Source organism: Daucus carota, chromosome 1 (assembly GCF_001625215.2).
Source record: "Daucus carota subsp. sativus chromosome 1, DH1 v3.0, whole genome shotgun sequence".
Lineage (NCBI taxonomy): Eukaryota > Viridiplantae > Streptophyta > Magnoliopsida > Apiales > Apiaceae > Daucus > Daucus carota.
The window spans coordinates 49,087,152-49,108,569 of NC_030381.2; the positions used below are offsets into that span (position 1 = coordinate 49,087,152).

At 32.7% G+C, this 21,418-nt stretch overlaps 1 protein-coding gene across 3 annotated transcripts; it reads left to right on the forward strand.

Annotated features, from left to right (window-relative positions):
- The first annotated feature begins 1,356 nt into the window (after positions 1-1,356).
- Positions 1,357-20,875, forward strand: LOC108204429 (uncharacterized protein YNL011C). 3 transcript variants are annotated; one of them, XR_001803801.2, is made up of 14 exons: positions 1,357-1,571; positions 2,446-2,562; positions 3,219-3,351; positions 4,310-4,406; positions 4,945-4,988; positions 5,160-5,316; positions 6,217-6,288; positions 8,256-8,339; positions 9,507-9,608; positions 10,202-10,249; positions 14,584-14,709; positions 15,038-15,130; positions 16,554-18,984; positions 20,425-20,875. XR_001803801.2 is itself a non-coding variant. In XM_017373855.2 (13 exons), exons 1-13 carry the CDS (start codon positions 1,379-1,381, stop codon positions 16,668-16,670), a joined length of 1,383 nt encoding a protein of 460 aa, XP_017229344.1. In that variant the 5' UTR covers positions 1,357-1,378; the 3' UTR covers positions 16,671-20,875. The 3 variants fall into 3 exon arrangements, 1 of the variants encoding a protein (XP_017229344.1); XR_001803803.2 differs by having other exon boundaries at positions 16,554-16,755; XM_017373855.2 differs by having other exon boundaries at positions 16,554-20,875.
- Positions 20,876-21,418: the final 543 nt, after the last annotated feature.

Sequence of the window (21,418 nt, forward strand, 5' to 3'; positions counted from 1 at the left end):
GAGGAAGTTTCAGAGGATGACTGGGTGGTTATCTGAATGATGCAGCTCTCTTGAAAGTCCACATTAATTAGTTTGGTTAAGGTTGATTAACAAACTCTCTGTGCCAGGCAGTTACATGAATTTATAGAATTTTTTTTTACAAATCATAGGAATGGTATTAGGGATTCATTTTGGAGCAGTCTGATGCTCTATCTTGTTCGTATAGATTTAAAAATCTTTTTATATGTATGTGATCTTCTTGATGGAATCGCGACATCGTGTGGTGATTAAGTTTTATATTTTGCAGGCGGCCAGTTACATTTAAGTGCAATCATATACACTTTTAAAATATTATTTTTTGAATTTTCTTTTTCTGAATAAAAATTTTGATTATATATTATTATTCAGAAAAAAAAATTTTAAAAAATAATATTTTTAACTACCCGGTCAAAACACTTAAAAATATGTGCCAAAAGTCAAAGCGTCATATAAAAATTATTATAATTTTATAATTATGATGTATCGGATTGAGATTTTTTATATTCGATTGAGATTTTAAAAAGAAGAGATGAACTGTACTTATGACGTTAGCTAACTTTTAGAACTGTTTACCTCTGCGGTATAAGTACGGTAGCTAGCTAATCTTCTAGAACTAATTTTGTTTATCTCTACACTCAGACTAGGAATGTATGTTTACCTCTAAGTAGTAGCTAACCCTCTAAAACTAATTTTGTTTATCATTACAGTCGACTAGTAATGTATATATGTTTATCTCTTAAATGATAGCTAATTCTTTAGAATTCAATTTATTTATCTCTATACTCGACCAGTGATGCATATTTACCTCTTAAATATGTAAATTAATATTATAAAGATTGCAATCTTTTGAAAGACATATTATAGAAGGAAAATAATCAAAATGGCAGAAGTACATATGATACATATATAAAATTGAAAATTTATTCTTTTATGATAAAAAATTATTATATATATTGTAAAAGTACGAATTAAAAAACTACGCGTCTGTATTAGTTCGGCGATAAATATGAATGTTTGTCTAAAAAAAAATATTATCACATTCTATCCTGGCATTTGATAAAATTTCTCCAGGAAATAATTTTTTTATATATTTATAATAATTACGTTTTATAATTTCAGAATAAGTCAATCAAATTAATTTAAAATGACTAATTTTACTTCACCAAATTTCAACAAATTTAGAATTTATATATTTTTATAAATGACCAAAAACCTTCAAACTTAATAATGCTGTTGTTTTCGTAATATAAAACGGGTTCAAATATTTTTCACCCAAGATTTTTGAGATATACAGGTTTTTTTACCTTTTTTTACAAGGATATATATAGTTCGATAAGGAGAGAATTAAATTCGGCGTAGAATGGCGCACATTTATTTGGGACCCCCTTTATGCAGAGTTCTCCAACACTCTCCATTTCCAACTTCACTTTCGATTCAATTCCACCGTTTTCACCCAATGTCTTCCTCTTCTGCTCGTCTTTCTCACTGTGCTTGCTGTTCTAATGCAACCCCTCACCTCAATAATTACCAGCCTTCTCTGCTTGTCTTTTCAGGTACCAAGATTCTATATTTTTTCAATCTTTGTTGGTTGTTTAGAATAATGTGTGTTGATAGTGGTGAATTTGATTTATGGGTATGTGTTTGTGCCTTTTTTATGGACTTTAGGGGAAGACCCACAAAAAATTATGATTAAGTTTGGACTTTTTGATGTTTGTGATTGATGTATGAAAAACCCACAAAAATTTAGGAGAAGTGAAGATGGTTTTTGAGAGTTTTGGTAGTTGTTACTTATTTTGGAGCTTAATTGATGATACCCACAACAATTTTGGTAGGAGAACTGGATTGTGATTGAGCTGGTCCTTGATTAGTGATGGTGTGATCGTATGGTTTTATGTTTCTTTATGATCTTTCCTTGTGTGAACTGAAGTTAAAAAGATTTTTCTTGGATGGGAAGTGGGAATTGTAATGTAGTTGTTCGCCGGTTTCTGGGTACCAAAGTTATAGTTTATTCGATGTTATATGGCTATCTCACGAAAGTGTAGGTTGAAAGTGAACTGTTTAATTGACTGTATGTGTTTGGGCCTTTTCTATGTGCATATAGCACAATACCCTAAAAAAACTGATGAAAACATAAGCTACAGAAACAAACTTTTATGGTACTTATGTTTGTTGTGCTTCATTTTAAATCTTTAACAGAACCCACACAAATAAATGAGGAAAGTTTGAGCTTAATATAGCTTATTCTTGATTACTGATGGTACATTGATTCTTTATGTTCTTTCCTTGTTTGAGATAAGTTTAAAAGATTCTGTTTGGATGGAAATTTTCAAACTAAGATATAGTTTTTCATATCTAGTATTCGCTTGCTTATAGAATATATATTAATATTATAAAGTATATATTCTGATTTGCTTATGGTTGTTACAGGTGGAACAGCATTTAATGGTGTTGTTGAAGAGCTTAAGCAATTAACGACTCGTGTTGCACATGTCCTCCCTGTTTCAGATGATGGTGGAAGCACAGCCGAGATTGTTCGTGTTCTTGGTGAGTTTCTTTATCATATATACAGTCTTTTGCCCCTCTATATATTTCAGATGATTCTACTACTATTTGGAATGTAAGTGATACACCAATTGTAATAGAGGATAAATAATTTGAGAATGAAAATAAGCAAAAATAAATTTGACCTGGAAATGACTATATAATTTAAAGCCCCATATCCTAGTGGCAGTAAAGTTAATATTCGATATTCCCAAGAATCCCAACATTGCTAGGGAGTTGATTTTTCTGTTAGCTCTTTACTCAAGTAAAGAGTGACACTGATTTACTCTGTTTTGCTGAGTGTACTGGTGATGCACATTGTACAGAGGAAAACAATACCATGAACTGCAACATAAAGTAACAATGTATTTATCAAACTATTCATTATGGCGTAAATGTCTAGTTTCAGAAAGGAAGAAACAGTAATATTATAATACCAGCTAAATTAGCTGTAAGCTTACAGTTCCAGTGCATAGACACTGTTCTCAAACATTTGAGAATTATCTTGAATTTAGAACTTTTTTTTTTTTTTTATATTTTATGTTAGGCTTTGTTTTTCATATGTTAACTTGTTTACCTCTCTGTCACTTCAAAAATTATTATCTACCGGTATTTTCCAAAATGAGCTGCAGTTAACATGGTTCATAGTACATATTCAGGTGGTCCTGCTGTTGGTGACATAAGGTCAAGGTGTTTGAGATTGTCTGATGAAAGTACTTTGGAGGCTCTTGCAGTAAGAACATTACTCGGATATCGATTACCACATGATGCAAGAACAGCCAAATCAGAATGGTATGACATACCCATATATGACCATTTGACAGTTTCTTCAATAGTTATATATTGAATTGTATGGTACCTAGACATTTTTCTTCAATATTTTACCATCATGCACTTTTTACATCGCTCAGAACTTAAAAGAGATATCCGGTGTGAAGGTCATTAACAGTTGTTTCTTTTGAAGTGTTGTGGTCAGAGTTGCATATCGAACTTTATTCTAAATGTATTAGTAGAACTTGATTCCCCGCCTACTGGATCACATTTTTCTTTAGAAACAATGAAGAATCTCCTCCCCTCCCTCCCCTGTTCTCCCTCCAACTTTTGTCTACACCTATTAATTGTACCTTGGCCTTCTACCGAAGAGGAAGATACACAATGTTAGATTCTTATCAGCATATTCGTGGCACCTTTTTCTCTATATTACACCATTAATATAATCCATATTGATCAAAAGTGCATGTAGTGTATGATATTAAATTTGAATTGATTAATGACTAGTATTTGTAATTTATTTTCCCTCCAGTAGTAAATATTGGATTTTTTCAGTGGTTGGGTGCATTTTGTGTCCAGATATATGCTGGATCATTTTTCTCAATCATTTGTCGATTATGCAACTGGAACGAGTTCTTCTAAACTTGCGGGCATTATGCTCTTTTGTTTTAGATCCTCTTCTAAGCTTTTTTATTACTTGGATTAATTGCATTATTATTTGGCACAATGATAAAGTTTTGTTATTAGATAATTCTGGAACCCGAATGGAAGACGGTTAATTTTTATTATGCAAGCTTGAGTGTTCCAAGTGCTTGCAGTACTATTTACAAGTGGGTATATACACCAATGTCTGGACCAACAATAATCCCTACTTCTCAAAACTGTTTTTGCGGTCTATCATAGTATTTGCTAATACAGAGGTAACAACCACATAGTATGGTCATGTAGTTTTTCTCTGCTAAGTGGTCGATTTTGACAGGTATTCTATAGTGGAAGGACATCATTCTCTATGGGAAGGTGTCTCCAAACCATACAGAGAAGTAATCCGCGTTCTTTTAGCATATTTCCAAGATCAGGTTTGTGAGTTTTAATCTCGTTCAATTTCACCTGTCTGTGAAGGTCTCTTTTAATTATTAATTAAGTTACTGGGGTTCTTTCTTGTAAGTGTTCTCTCCCTAGGAATGAGAACTTTCATATGTAGTCATACTCACTAATCACACTTTTCAGCAGTACGAATAATTAGTTGTGTTTCTCATGGTGTTTGTGTCTTCTATCATTTTAATTAACTTATGTTTATACATTTGGTAAGATATCAGAATGTTATTGTCGAAGTTTGTCCTGATAAATGTACTAAAATGATCATAATGTTAGTAATCAATTATCATAGTGTATTTCCTGATATATAACTTCACGAAAGAAGTTTATAGATTTAATTTCTTTATACAACCGAGTAAAATTTAATCTAGAAGGTTTCTCATGCTAATTTCTGGAACATCACCTTGCACTTCATATGTGAAATGCCACTCCTTTTTTTTTTTTTTTTCCTGAAAGTATCACTTGAATTAATCGTTCAACATAGAAGCTAATGCTTCAAATATTGTTTCCTGGTTTCAGATTTTGCGGCACTCTGACATGTCATTTTGTTTCAGCAACGGAAGGTATCTCACCAGCATTTACTTCGAGGATGTAGATTTTTGTACACAGCCTCGTATATATACATATTATTCAATTGCTAGAGTATAATTACATTTTGTATCATAGATATATTCATTTTGAATTTGTTATTTATTTCCAATTATAAGTAATAAAAGACTCTTGTCACTTTGCAGCATAGGGAATTTTTTCTTTGCAGGGGCACGAATATTCTTCGGGTCATTGGATGCTGCAATTTTTTTATTTTCCCGTGTTTCAAAGATTCCTACAGAAAGTCTGGTTCTTCCGGTCATATTAACCAATGATAGGTTAACTTTGGGTTGTGAATTACAGGTATTGGTGTTTCCTCTTGGACTTGGCTGCATGCAGCTCTTGGGTGATCAATTATATTAGTGAAACTATCAAGCAGTAGTTTGTCTTATTTATAGATCATAAACCCAGTGGTGAATCTAGGATTATTTGTATAGCGAAGATGCCTGTAAACTCAAATCAGTAAGACATGTTACATACCCTCACACAATCTGTTATGTATGCATAACTACATATGTTTTGTACTTTTGATTTATCGTGCAGCTCCACTGGACTAACAAATTTGAACGAAAGAAGTCTTATGATATGCATAATTTACCCCTAATGTTAAATTATTCTGGGGCACAAGTCTGATGTGTTTATATCCAATTTTTTAAAGTCATAAAATAACATAGTTAAGTTATAGTTAATTTTTATTTGAAGCACATCTTTCAAATTGTCCACCCAATTCATATCTTAACCTATCATATCTTATTTTTCCGAAGTTCTTTAAATAACTGGAGATAAAAGGAATGAGTAAGAGTTCTTCCAGAGTAAAATATAATATTGCTAAAGTGTACATACCATGCTTGTCTAATCTTTTGCTGCAGTTATATATTCTCTTAAGCAATTGCTCTGTATGAATACAATAAAGTCGGTCTGCTTTCTGATGTTATATGTAAAAGTGTTACTGTAACTACTGTAAAGGAATTACTATGAAGTCACTTTACCATATTCCGATATAACCTTAGGAAAAGAGAGAGTGTGTGTGTATATATACACACACCAGTATTAGCATTTAGCAGTAGATTTATTTTTCTACTCTTTTCAATTTTATTTTTCTACTCAGCTTATAATTTCATCTAAGGTCTTTGAAGGCTGTTAAAGAAACTTTGATTCTAAATATTTAATATTTGCTGTTTTGTTTATCATTGTCAAATTTAGGATGGAACAATTATACGTGGTCAAAATGAAATATCTCATCCAACTAAAGCATCAATGGAACCTGTAGACAAGGTATGATATAAATTTTATTTTAAGACTTATTTACATTTTGCATCCTTTTGGTTTTGGCTTATTGCACTTTGGCTCAAGTTCTTTTGCATTTTACACTTTGCATCCCTTCTATCTGCCTCATTTGAACCTGTTTGACAATGACAGTTAACGTCTATTTTGGCAATGGTAAACTTGTACATAGATATTTCAATGGTTATATTGCAGGCTATACATATACATCCCACGATATTATGTAGAGACACTTCAAATTTAAAGATTTTGAATCAATAAGCACAAAGCACAGCTGATTATTAACTAGATAAACAATTATCATCTAAAGTTCCTTCCTTCAAATCCATAAATTTCTGTTTCATTTCAGCCTTTTTTAATCAATTTCCCTATGCGATTTGCTAGGATTTTTTTATCTGGGCACTTGAACTGAAGTGGCAGGAGTAGAATGATGTGTTGAAGTGATGAATTGTGAATAAGTGTTTGTATGACGTGGTTAAATGTCTTTTTTACCCTCATTTGACTAACGTTGACATCAAAATTCACGGCAAAGTCTTAGTTGGGTTCAGAATGTGGCTGGATGCACAGTGTAAAATGTAAAAGAACTTGACCCAAAGTGCAATAAGCCAAAATCAAGGGGATGCAAAATGTAAATAAGTCTATTTTTTATTGCTAAAAAAGTTCTCTAGAGTGGGTTCTTCATCTTATTTTATTTATAACTGCAGAAAAATATGTTAGGTATCTAAGCACATTGGCAGAAGCGTGGCAGTTGTTAATTTGTTTACAGTTTTATCCCTGTTAGTTGTAGTTACTGGCCGACTGCTAGGTTGTTTTACTGGCAGGTCAGCTGTTGTAATACTTCTACCAAATTTTTATGGCAATGAATAAAGACATGCTATTGGGATAATTAAATTGACCTATGCTAACTCAGATGGACTTTATAGTCTTTCCCAATTGCTAGAGATTCCAGTCTGTGTCGATCTAATGCAACATCTGAGACTCTATAATTTATTCAAGTGTAAGAGTTTTAATTTGATCTATTCTGTACTCCACTTGTTGACAAATCATGTAACTGCAGTTTTTACTTTTTAGTGACTATTTTATGTTATGTAATTGCCATGGTTGTTACGTCGCTCGACTAGTCGCGACTAGTCGACGACTAGTCGAGCAGTCGGTGGAGGACGGTCGACTGGCCTCCTCGACTGGCTGTTTGTAAGTATTTCGCTCGACTGGTTCATGACTGGTCGACTGGGTCGACTTGTCGACCCGACTGGTCGACCCAGTCGCCCGACTGGTTCCAGATTTGCAAAAAAAGCCCAGATTTGCAAAAAAAAACCATCCAATCGGCCTCCAGTTGCCTTAATTCACCTCCAGTGGCCTCCAACTTCAAATTTTCATAGGTATGCTTCATATTATTTGTAAAAACAGAGTACCCACACTCATATATACATACATAACACATATATACACAGACTCACTGAGTCATATATGTATATACACACAGAATAGTTGTATGTATATATACACACAGTCAAACAATATATATTACACACAATTATACACACACACTTATAGAACAGATAATGGAATTAATACACTTGTTTTTTGTTTTTTGTTCAATGTTCTAGGATAACAGAAAATGGGGGACACAACTGACCCAACTGACCCTAATTATGATCTCTGTCTTAGTTTACTTTGCTTCCTATAATCCTATTTGTGCAGTCAATTGTGTGTAGAAGTGTAGAACATGTAGATATATATAAAATTACTAATTTTATACTTTGTCGACTAGTGTCGACTAGTCTACGACTAGTCACGACTCGACTTGCCGGACACTCCGGTCGACTCGACTCGACTTACCGACGTAACAACCATGGTAATTGCTTGCCAAAGTGTCTCTCTCTTCTTTTTCTGCAGCAATTTTTTGTTAGATACTCTAGTCACTTTTAAATATCTGTTTGTCGGACCCTTATTTGTAGCGAGGCTCTTCAGTACCTGCACTTCCTTCAAGAATAAAGCGAGTATTCTACATGTCTAGTGAAGGATGTAGTTCATCGCACAAGGTGAATAATGCATATCATTTTTCGCGTATGCCATTTTATTTTATTCGATATTTACTAATTTGATATGATTTCATTTCTCCGTATATGTTCATTATTTGACTGCACAAGTATTGTTTAATTATTTAAGCAATAAAGCTAAAAAATCATGTTCTTGGTTCAGGAAGTTCTTGCATTTTCGGCTTTCCTGTTCAAGATTAAAAAATTACTATATGTCATCTCATGTACATTGCAAATGATTTTACCAGATAAATGCTACATCTCCACTAATCCCTTACAAAATATGTCATCTAGAAGGTGTTTGGCTACACTTATCTCTTAGAAGTGCATGCACGCACAGATGGTTACTATTTCATGCTTTTTAATACATCTAATATAAGTATAAGAGGATCCTCCTTGTCTCACATCAATAAGAAAAAGCGCCGTCAACTGCTGCAGTATAACCTAATGACTTTAAGAGCGTAAACAGTGCTTGATGCTTGGTTTCTGTTGGATTGTGAATTAAAAATCTCATCTAAGTATCATACTTTTGAAGCTCAGATTTATCGGCTTGTCAAGTGTGTTTATGAAATCTGCAAGGCTTAAGCTAGCAGATATCCCTCTTTGCACATCCTTAGTAACCAAAGGCCTAGGGTTTGAGCCTCAGTGGAGGCAAATGTGCCTGGCTATTTAAATTTCTTGTCATTGACCATACCCAAAAACAAAAAAATGAATCTGTTGAGAAATATACATATGATATATTGATATGTAATGTGTATTATACTATTAACTAACTTCGGCGGAAGTGTTTTGTTTTTTCCTAAAGAGTCTTCGGCACTCTTAGTATTTTCTTGGTTTCTCTTATATTAAGATGGCCAGCTTTATGGAATTTTCTGGCATGGCTCTAATCCATTTTTGACATTTGCAACCAACTACATAGTCTAGCTATTCGTATTCTGTACTCTCTTTGTTATTTTTATCTTATAGAGAATTTTCTTAGTTGGAAAAATCATAGTGTATGTATTTGATTTATCATTAATCAAGGCCGACTGTTTATGACATATTTATGTCTTTGCTGACTATTTAGTACTTCGATTATTATTCTGAGTGACAAAATGTTGGCGTTGACTTATTTGATATTTAATATTTATCTTTAGTTCCTCGACAATTCTAAGGGTTTCCATTGTACAGGTATTTCCAAATGTAAACCCGGCAGTTTTGGACCAGTTAAGAAGTGTGGATTGCATTATATATGCGATGGGGTCACTTTTTACTTCCATATGCCCCTCCTTGGTAAGCTTGGAAAACTATTTATCAATTTCTGTAGGACTTGGTGCAAAAGTATAAGTTACCTTTTTCTTATAGAATTTTCTTGTGAGGTTTATAATCATTTGTGCTACTTCTCTAACATATTCCATCATATCTCTTGCTATGTTCTGGCCTTTGTGAATGTATGCAATATAATTTACTTGTTACAATATTGGAGGTTTTCTGGTCGTGTTTATTTTCACCTTAAGAGATGCTTTCTGTGTTTTAACTTTTTTCTTTCTTAATGTGTTCCACTAGCATTGGATTGTAGTCACCTCTCTTTCCACTTACCTTTCTTTATACTTGAAAAAGGAAATGCGTATCTGTTTGAATGAGTTGCAACTAAGTTGTGGGTTTTTGCCGCTTTAGGTTTAACATCATGCTCTGTCTTCATTGATTACTGCCAATTTTTATTTTTGTTCATTTTCTTCTTTTGATCATTGTATGTCATGCGTATAAGATTTTTGTTCGTTCTTACATTGTAGAAGTACCCATAGTTACATATACTTTTGCCTTTAAGTATTATAAAATATAATTTGCATAATTTATGATATTTCTTATCATTTATCTATGTGTAGGTTTTGCTTGGAGTTGGGGAGATCATCTCTTCAAGGTCCTGCCCAAAGGTAATGCATATTATACATGTTTTTTGCTCAAATACTTTAAGGTGAATGTGCAGGTTTGCTTATTTGGAAAAGCCAAATGCAGATTCCAAGTCTTGAAATGTCTGTCTCTTCTGGACACTCGATCAACTCTATCCAATAACACCAAAATAGTGCAACTTCTACAAAATTTTGGTGTAAAAAGTGCATTATCCACATAATCAACTCTAACCCATTTCATGCCAAATCTTATACTAAAAGGACAACCTTTTATAAAGTTTGATTTAATAAATTTTTTATTATTTTTATGAATATCATAAAATAATATCAATATATAAGCAATACCAAACAGATACAAAAACATTAGTATATGTAAATTAGTATTTAATGCATATCTATTCTTCATGTCATTGAGTTTGCTGCATGTAGTGGTAAAAATAAGATATCTAGCATATACATGCATTCAATGACAACAAGAAGAATGGCTGAAAATCACTGTTGAAGTTTGGCAAATATTAAAGTTAATGCGACCGCAATTCATCATGCGTAATAATGACTTTATAGGTCCATAACACTGTAAAAGTAAAGAAAAGTGAAGTCGGTTGGATAACATAACATAAAATTAGATTTACTTTGTTAGGTTATATGAATTAGAATAGTAAATTTTAAACTAATTTTAGAAAGCACAAGATATGAGATACAGTATAAAGGTCATATAACTGTGCTAAGATATAAAACAAATTAATATGTTTTGAGTAATAAGTACATATTAGAGTATATACTTGGAATTTCAATGAAGTAGAATTTGGTGTAAAGTTCAAGCCAAAAGAATAGTTTGACACTCGGTTGCTGCATTGGAGTTGGTTTTACACTAAAGCAGATCAAAGATAACACCATTTTCGTGGTTTTGTGTTGGGATGGAGTTGCTCTTAGAGAGTAGTTCCGAATCATTGTGTCAGAATGGACAGCCTTAAGAAATTGCACCATCTCCTTAACACGAAGAACCAAAATTAAAGTTTTAAGACCTATAATTTATTCTTTACTACCCCTGTCCCATTTTAACTGTTTTTGACTTGTTTACATGTATCTTAAGGTGTTATAAAAATTGCATCTAAATATAATACTTTTTCATGAAAATTATATCAAATATAAGTTTTGAATCTAAACTTTAATTTGATATAAGAATTAAAATTTTGGATCAAGCATAACTATTACTTTTTTACACCTTAATATACGTGTGAAAAAGTCAAACATCAGTTTAAGAGGGACGGAGGGAAAAAGCTAAATATTAATGTAACTATTACTTTCTTAGACCTTAATGAATGTTTACTTGTTGCTTCTATCATAGAAATCATTAGCACTGCTTCTGTTGAAGCATATTGTGACATTCTATCATGCTAAAATACTAGATACTAAAATGCAGTGTGATGCCACTAAAATACTTGCACAATGCTAAAATCCAGATGCAGGAGGTGACTGTCAAGTTGTCCGATAAAGTTCAAATATTTTTCCCAGAAGAAAACGGTCTAATCAGTAATGTTATCATCCTTTGGACTGTTGCTCTCTTAGAGAGTAGTTCCGAATCATTGTGTCGGAAAGGACAGCCTTAAGAAATTGCACCATCTCCTTAACACGAAGAACCAAAATTAAAGTTTTAAGACCTATAATTTATTCTTTACTACCCCTGTCCCATTTTAACTGTTTTTGACTTGTTTACATGTATCTTAAGGTGTTATAAAAATTGCATCTAAATATAATACTTTTTCATGAAAATTATATCAAATATAAGTTTTGAATCTAAACTTTAATTTGATATAAGAATTAAAATTTTGGGTCAAGCATAACTATTACTTTTTTACACCTTAATATACGTGTGAAAAAGTCAAACATCAGTTTAAAAGGGACGGAGGGAAAAAGCTAAATATTAATGTAACTATTACTTTCTTAGACCTTAATGAATGTTTACTTGTTGCTTCTATCATAGAAATCATTAGCACTGCTTCTGTTGAAGCATATTGTGACATTCTATCATGCTAAAATACTAGATACTAAAATGCAGTGTGATGCCACTAAAATACTTGCACAATGCTAAAATCCAGATGCAGGAGGTGACTGTCAAGTTGTCCGATAAAGTTCAAATATTTTTCCCAGAAGAAAACGGTCTAATCAGTAATGTTATCATCCTTTGGACTGTTGCTCTCTTAGAGAGTAGTTCCGAATCATTGTGTCGGAAAGGACAGCCTTAAGAAATTGCACCATCTCCTTAACACGAAGAACCAAAATTAAAGTTTTAAGACCTATAATTTATTCTTTACTACCCCTGTCCCATTTTAACTGTTTTTGACTTGTTTACATGTATCTTAAGGTGTTATAAAAATTGCATCTAAATATAATACTTTTTCATGAAAATTATATCAAATATAAGTTTTGAATCTAAACTTTAATTTGATATAAGAATTAAAATTTTGGGTCAAGCATAACTATTACTTTTTTACACCTTAATATACGTGTGAAAAAGTCAAACATCAGTTTAAAAGGGACGGAGGGAAAAAGCTAAATATTAATGTAACTATTACTTTCTTAGACCTTAATGAATGTTTACTTGTTGCTTCTATCATAGAAATCATTAGCACTGCTTCTGTTGAAGCATATTGTGACATTCTATCATGCTAAAATACTAGATACTAAAATGCAGTGTGATGCCACTAAAATACTTGCACAATGCTAAAATCCAGATGCAGGAGGTGACTGTCAAGTTGTCCGATAAAGTTCAAATATTTTTCCCAGAAGAAAACGGTCTAATCAGTAATGTTATCATCCTTTGGACTGTTGCTCTCTTAGAGAGTAGTTCCGAATCATTGTGTCGGAAAGGACAGCCTTAAGAAATTGCACCATCTCCTTAACACGAAGAACCAAAATTAAAGTTTTAAGACCTATAATTTATTCTTTACTACCCCTGTCCCATTTTAACTGTTTTTGACTTGTTTACATGTATCTTAAGGTGTTATAAAAATTGCATCTAAATATAATACTTTTTCATGAAAATTATATCAAATATAAGTTTTGAATCTAAACTTTAATTTGATATAAGAATTAAAATTTTGGGTCAAGCATAACTATTACTTTTTTACACCTTAATATACGTGTGAAAAAGTCAAACATCAGTTTAAAAGGGACGGAGGGAAAAAGCTAAATATTAATGTAACTATTACTTTCTTAGACCTTAATGAATGTTTACTTGTTGCTTCTATCATAGAAATCATTAGCACTGCTTCTGTTGAAGCATATTGTGACATTCTATCATGCTAAAATACTAGATACTAAAATGCAGTGTCATGCCACTAAAATACTTGCACAATGCTAAAATCCAGACGCAGGAGGTGACTGTCAAGTTGTCCGATAAAGTTCAAATATTTTTCCCAGAAGAAAACGGTCTAATCAGTAATGTTATCATCCTTTGGACTGTTGCTCTCTTAGAGAGTAGTTCCGAATCATTGTGTCGGAAAGGACAGCCTTAAGAAATTGCACCATCTCCTTAACACGAAGAACCAAAATTAAAGTTTTAAGACCTATAATTTATTCTTTACTACCCCTGTCCCATTTTAACTGTTTTTGACTTGTTTACATGTATCTTAAGGTGTTATAAAAATTGCATCTAAATATAATACTTTTTCATGAAAATTATATCAAATATAAGTTTTGAATCTAAACTTTAATTTGATATAAGAATTAAAATTTTGGGTCAAGCATAACTATTACTTTTTTACACCTTAATATACGTGTGAAAAAGTCAAACATCAGTTTAAAAGGGAAGGAGGGAAAAAGCTAAATATTAATGTAACTATTACTTTCTTAGACCTTAATGAATGTTTACTTGTTGCTTCTATCATAGAAATCATTAGCACTGCTTCTGTTGAAGCATATTGTGACATTCTATCATGCTAAAATACTAGATACTAAAATGCAGTGTGATGCCACTAAAATACTTGCACAATGCTAAAATCCAGATGCAGGAGGTGACTGTCAAGTTGTCCGATAAAGTTCAAATATTTTTCCCAGAAGAAAACGGTCTAATCAGTAATGTTATCATCCTTTGGACTGTTGCTCTCTTAAAAGCATCCTAAGAGTGTAGCTTAGTGCATCCCATAACTGCTGCAATTTAAATTATTGAATTCTAGCTCTCTTTAACCTTCCAATGTAAATGAAAATTGGCTGCGATAGTTTGTTTCATAAGAAAGTATTTGTGTACTTTATACAAATGCAGTTTGAAATATACATAAGTTGCAGCTCTAGCTTTATGTTTTTAAGTACTATGATTCAGATATCATCTTGTCTTATAGTATTGTTTCTTATACCAGGTACTTCTGTTGAATAGTCTTGCTGACAGAGAAACAAGTGGCTTTTCTGCTTCTTGTTTTGTTACTGCAATTACAGATGCTCTCAACCGGACCTGTGAGAGTCTTCATAATTGTCTAGATAACCTTGTAAGTTCTATAAAACATATGCGCAGTGGCAACTTGCAAGTTAAAGATATTGCTAGAGATGAGATTATGTGCACTTTTTCAACTTTAGCAAGTAGTTATACCTGAAATTTTTGCTAAAAAATGTCTTTGGTGTAGCACATTGTAGTCATCAGTCTATTTAGAATTTCTCTAATAATATATGCACAAGTAATTCCAAGTATCTGAGATATGTATCAGATAAAACAAGCAAAAATTATTGTTTATTTAGAAATTTCGATATTGAAAGGAGCAACTGTTTTAGTAAAAAAGAAAAAGCGATCATTCATATAGGATTCTTTCTTCTTTGCAGCCCAGTGACTACATCAATACACTAGTGGTACCTAAAGGCGGTCAAATTCCTTTAGACAGTCAGCATTTGGCTGCCCAAGGAATATTTGAAGTGGTAAGTATGCTTCTGCTCTCTGTTACAATGATTGTCAGTCAGACAAGACCCTACCCTTTTTGGGAACACCTCTTACATAAAAAAAACTGTAAATTTCAATGGCATTACTTTTAATGACTAAATTAGATTAGCTTTATAGATATGAACATTGATCTGAATATGTAGTTGTGCCTGATACTCTTAGTGAGAAGCAACAGGCAGTAGAAGATCCTTAATGGACATCTTAAAATCTTTGTATTAAGATACACAATATATTATTATAATCTAAGGTGGGCAAGGGGACATCAATACATACGTTAATTCCTAAGTAACAGTATAAGCTTAAATATGTGAGATCAGTCACCCAGAGTCTGCTCAGGACATCTCTTTTGATACAATCAGATTAGCTGGTTATGAAATGAATTGAGGCAAGCAGTATTTCATCCACATTTTAGCAAAGTATAGTGACCGGTCAAGCTGTGTCTATCACACGTGGTCTAGGTAATGATAGCCACAACAGTGAACTAAAAGCTGTAATCCCCAATTTATCTGGTTTTACTAAGAATCCGCAGTATCATCTGTTAGATTAAAAAATGTTGAACAATCGGAACTAAAAGATCACTGAAAGATCCTCATATTCAGCACATTACTAATTCATCATTTTCTCCAAGTCTTGGACACATAGTGGGTTAGATACTATCTAGGCGCTTTAGCTTGTATAGAGCCCCTGAACTTTGTGATATTAGGTTGTGTTCACTTGGTGAGAATCTAATGGGGATGGAATGTAATGAAAAGTATAAACAAATTTTATGGAGAAAGAAGATTGTACAAGTGAAATAGTTGATGAACATGAAGGTGTCTAAATTTTTTATGATGACCATTTTACGAAAAATGATGAAGAGATAGAATGGAGCATTTCTTTCGAAATATGTGGGTTATAATTTCAGTTCAAATAGCTTGAAGTGGAATGAAAGAAGGAATAAAAATTATAAACATTTTTTCCAATTTTCCCTAAAGAAGTAGCACGATCTAATTCAAAATTTTCACCCAATTGAGCGCGTCTACAAGAGTATAAATTTTATTCCATTCTCACTTCACTCCATTCCATCCAAGTTAACACAGCCTCAAAGTCCGATGTGTTATTTTTACTTAGTTTAGAGATACAGTTACTATACCTTGTGTGACTGAACTTGATATAATCACAATGTTGCTCTGTGCCTCAAAATAGTTTTAAGTATAACAGTCATAAATTCTTCAATGGCATGTCTGAGCTAGATGTTTTATGTATTATCTTTTCCAGTATGTGCTGTAGCATATGGCAAAGGCATGGAAGCTCATGGATCCTTGTCTTTTCTAACCAAATTCTAAGCATTGAATTCATTTGGGTCTCTTAGTTTCATAATTTACGATTATCCGAATTCCTGAAGAAGTATTTCTCTTGCAGATTACTGTTGATACGATAATCGACCCAAAAGTGGGAATAATTTTTGACCCTAGATCTTTAATACAAGCTCTTGATGGTCTGGTAAGAAAGTCTGAGAGAAGTGTCATGGTTGAGTAAGTGATTTTCTTCAACAAAATGATCTGCATTTTGGTGAAAGATAGCTGGAAATATATTCTGTATCTTTTATCTCAGGATGTCAAAGGTATATATTCTACCAAGTTAAATTATGTTTCTATATTTTTTGTTGCCGGTTCTAAATGGACAACTTAAACACCTTAATGCTGAACCAGGTAGATTGTCTGCATATTGCAGGGATTTTTAAACATCAATAATTTGACCCCGATAAAATACGGTTTTCTTATAATTGTAATTTAGATGCTCAAGACTGTGCAGTACTTGTTGGTACTAAAGAAATACTAATACATATTTTTTTATACCACTAGCAACATCAGCTCAAATTTGGTAATTGCTTTTTGACAAATACAGAGCAGAGTTTATTCAAATGATAATAAAACAATCTCCCAAGAAAGATATAACACAAGATTACTTGATTTCAATAACAATGTCCCGTATAAAGAAACTGCATTATAGTGACTCTTTTAGAAACCTTCCAAAATAGTAATGCAAAAATGGATACACTCATGTATCCTATCATGTGGAGATTGCAACCTTTACCCATTTTGTGTTTTATTTAAGCAATATATGTTCTGTAAATAATTTAACAAATATGTTTTCATATAAGTGTTAACAATCAAAAATAGTTTGTAGCTTTTTAATTAATATAATTATCTACGGATAAGGATAGTCATTGCCTGTTGCAAGGGGCAAGATCTTTTTGAATGAAACACCCATCGAAGCTAAAGAGTATTTTTTTACTTTGGGACAGTCTTGTGGTATACTATTATAGACAGCTAATTCTATCCTATGAGTTCCACAACTAGAACTTTTAAACCAGCAAATAAGACAAAAACTTTGAACTTGCAACCAGTGAATAGTGGACTAAAATATTCTTAATTTGAAGATAATATATAAGCAATTGTAGAAACTTAATGGGAAATTATTAAATAATGAAGGCTTTGCTAGAAGCTTCAACTGATAGCTAAGATAATTACAAGGTAAGACCTTTACCAAACATAATTTCAAGTACATAATTTCTTTGTGTATCTATGTATATAAGATAGTTATGAGCTACAGTAGTGATTAACTATATTCTTTCTTTTATAGTTGGTTTATCTAAAATAGAAAAGAAAGTATGTAAACTGATGACATAATCCAAAATGACCAAAGAAAATTATGTCATTTAATTTGTAAAGAAAGAGATTAAAGATGTAGCAAGATTGATGTAATATTGATTTACATTTTATTGTATCTTTACTTACTAAAAATGAGAGGAAATAATAATTACAAAAGATGCAGTCAACAACATTGTTAACAAAATATATCTATCTTTAATAATAATTCTTATAAATATTTTTTTTAACTTATTGATGTCCTTTCTTAACTTATCATTTTCGATTAACCTTGCCTAATATAGACATTATAATGTTACTTTGTCAGGGAGCTCAATATAAATTACTACTTCTTTATTATTAATTTTATTTTGTTAAAAATTACTGAAAATACAGGGGGTGGGTTTTATATTTAAATTCTATCCTTATACTTTTATATTGAAAATTAACTCAACCTCATATAATTTGAACTTATATATATTTATGGAATGAATAGATATTCTACTATTGTTTGTAGTGCCACGTAATGAACCTTAGACCGTTTTTCATGTCGCAATCGGTCTCCTCTTTTACTTTTGGAAATACTGTGGGTGGACTTTATATCTAAAATCTACTTTTTTATATTGAAAATCAACAAAACCTCAGAAAAGTGCCGAGGGACATCCTCGGCATCATTTTTCAAAGAAAAATTGACCGCTGACCGGATATCTATTATATGCTTACTAGATATGGACCATAGGTATATAATAATCAGAACCAGTGCCATATTGAAACTGATTTATTTGCAGAACCACGAGTGTCTTTCTGTTCTGTTCAATAGCATGTACAGGAAATTAGACAGACTGGTGTAATCTTGGATCCTACCAAAATTTTGGACTTTTGCGTGTGTGCACGTCTGTGTCTAAACTTTTATCTGCAATATTCAGAATTTAGCAGTAAATGACTTCCATCTGACATTTAGTTCTATAATTGAGGGTCCCATCCGGCCTTCCCGAGCCTGTGTTCTACTAGTTATTTACTGATCAGAGTTGAACTTGTGATTCTACTGTGATGACCGACCAATGTAACACCAGAGTACAAGCTTTCCTCCCTTTTTTTGGTCATTGATTTGTAGGGATCTAATATATTTGGGTTATCCTTTGCGATGAATTAAGTTTCTTAGAAGCCTTGAGAATCAAAGGAGTGGCCAAGCGGTGGCAAAGGTACTCCTATTTCAAAAATAATACTTGCTAATGCATTATTGAAGTAAATAGTTTTAGGTAGCTTCTTTTATTATCTATAGTTACCGTTCCATTACTTGTGTCGTCCTTAAATTTTTAGTCATACTAGCTCCAGGCAAGCAGCTACCGGCATTTATAATGAAATATTATTTATATAAGTAAGCCAATATAGTTATATACATAGTAACGGCATTGGATTTGAATACCCAATTTGAATCACTTGTACAATGGCATTATTACTCTGAAGTCTTAAGCTGTTGCATAAGATACATCCATAGCAATACAGAAAAAGCCGCCTTTAGCAGTATCACCCCTTTACACCCTTATGTTTCCACCGCCAACCCCAGTTTGTTTCCCATGAGTTCTTTGTCAACCAGTACTTGGTACCGTCAACTTCCGCCCCAGTTTTTCCGTAACCAACACCAAGATCAATGCCTACAATCTGCTAAAAAACCCGTTGGAATTAAAGTTAAAGGGCATATCTGTCATTGGATGATTAGCTACTGTCTTGCTGTAGACTAGTATCGCTCATAACCACTTGGCTGCTAGTGAAGCTTCTTATGTGAAGTTGCGATTTCCATCAGCTGCAGTGTAAGGGTAAGATGTTTCTGAGGAAGTTTCTTTGTTTTTCATGACAAATTTATAGCCATTCTACATGTTGCCACCTTCACAACCTTGATCTTCCCCAGATTTGTCACAATCTACTAGTTTTCCACAGATTTCCATTTTTAAGATTCCTTAGGTGGCAGCCGTGATTCAAAATTCCCAGCAGCTTCCTATATTTCAACATATAAATATTTATTTGGTGAGGTAGGATTATAGTACTGAATGTGAAGATTTGTGGAACAGTAGAAAGTAACCTTTGGCAGTCTCTATTCATTATGCAGTTCCCCACTGCACATTGTATCTTTTGTACTAAGTTGTCTGTAAAAGCCAAAAAAAAAAAAGTTGAATGTAAAACGCCCAGTGTAGGACTGTTGTAGGAAAAGAAATTAAAGTTGGATCTTTGTACCACATTGACCTTTGATCAATAGGTGTAAAAGCACCTTATTCCTTCTGTCCGTGTTAGATTGCGTTGCCGTCACACATGGACGGTGCTGTGGCATGTACAAGTGCAACAACACTAGGCCCGTGACGTGGTCTATACATTTTTCCCCTGCTAGTCTAGTATACTCCTAGAAAATAGAATTACAATCTTATTAATCGCCTGCCCTCTTATCTCTTCTTCTTTAAAGAACAAAAAGGATTCTTTGTAACTTAATATTTGCTCCCTCCCTCTCTTTGTGGTCAAGTTGTAATTTTGTTTACTTGTTGAACAATTAAATGAATTCCACATCGTCTTTGAATATCTGAAATATGATAGCTTTGTCTGCTTAGTCCTTTTAATCATGACTTTCATATTTCTCTGCATTGATGGTTCAGGAAGTGCTCGAGATGTGAGATGCAGCTTCAGAATCCAATATTCCTACAAAAATATAAGCATCAGTCAGTTCCTGATGCAAGACAGAGACCGTGAAACTGCGAAAGGCATTTACCCTTTCACCACATTTCTAGAAACAGCTGTACAAAATACCATGTATGAAAGATGTATATCTAAGTAGAATACACGTAGTCACGTACTCATACTCTTCTTCTATGTGATAGGTAGTTATGAGAACCATACCTCTTGATATGCATATATGAGATGTGTATGTTTCAGATGAAATATCTCAGATCTAAAGTATATCAGAGATGTGTATCTTCCAAATATGCATTCTAAGTATGTGCGTCTTTATGATACACATTTTAATCATGTTACAGATTAGTTGGAACAATTCTCTGCTGGATTTTAATACTATAAGTAGAAAACTGAAGTTGCAGGGTTTGGATGAAATGAGGGAGCTTTGTGAATAATCTTGCAGCTTTAATTAGCGGTGGATCTGGTTCATTCTTGTATGAAGTGAATATTATTGGATTTATGGTTTTACACTCTTTTGCAAGTTCCACTGTTAAATCATAGTTTTGTGTTTGTTATCTTCTTATCAAGAATGATAGTTTATAAATGCAATTGTAACATGAACATGTCTAAATATATATTGATGACATTTATCTCCAAATGATCACCATGTTCATCTGGTCTTGGAGGTGATTGCCCATTCAGTATGCAATCGTAAACCTAATCTGCTTTGGATTAGGTCCATAACATATGTATGTTAGTAGCATATGTTCAGCGGAAGAAAAAACTTGACATGCTAATCTCAAGTTCTTGATGTATATACGGGGGTGTTAAAATATCATTCAACAAAAATTTGCATCAAGGTTTTTCATGTCCAGCGTTTTCTTTTCTCTAGATGTATGTTACTATCATTCATATGTTCTTGCCATGTGATTTTAGAGTTTGTTTGTGATTCACTATGATATTACAAACAGAATGAAT

Coding starts and splice junctions, on each gene's coding strand:
- LOC108204429 (XM_017373855.2), top strand. CDS start 1,379: ATGGCGCACATTTATTTGGGACCCCCTTTATGCAGAGTTCTCCAACAC. Junction 4,407..4,944: donor TAGCATATTTCCAAGATCAG/GTTTGTGAGTTT, acceptor TCCTGGTTTCAG/ATTTTGCGGCACTCTGACAT. Junction 6,289..8,255: donor CAATGGAACCTGTAGACAAG/GTATGATATAAA, acceptor CCTTATTTGTAG/CGAGGCTCTTCAGTACCTGC.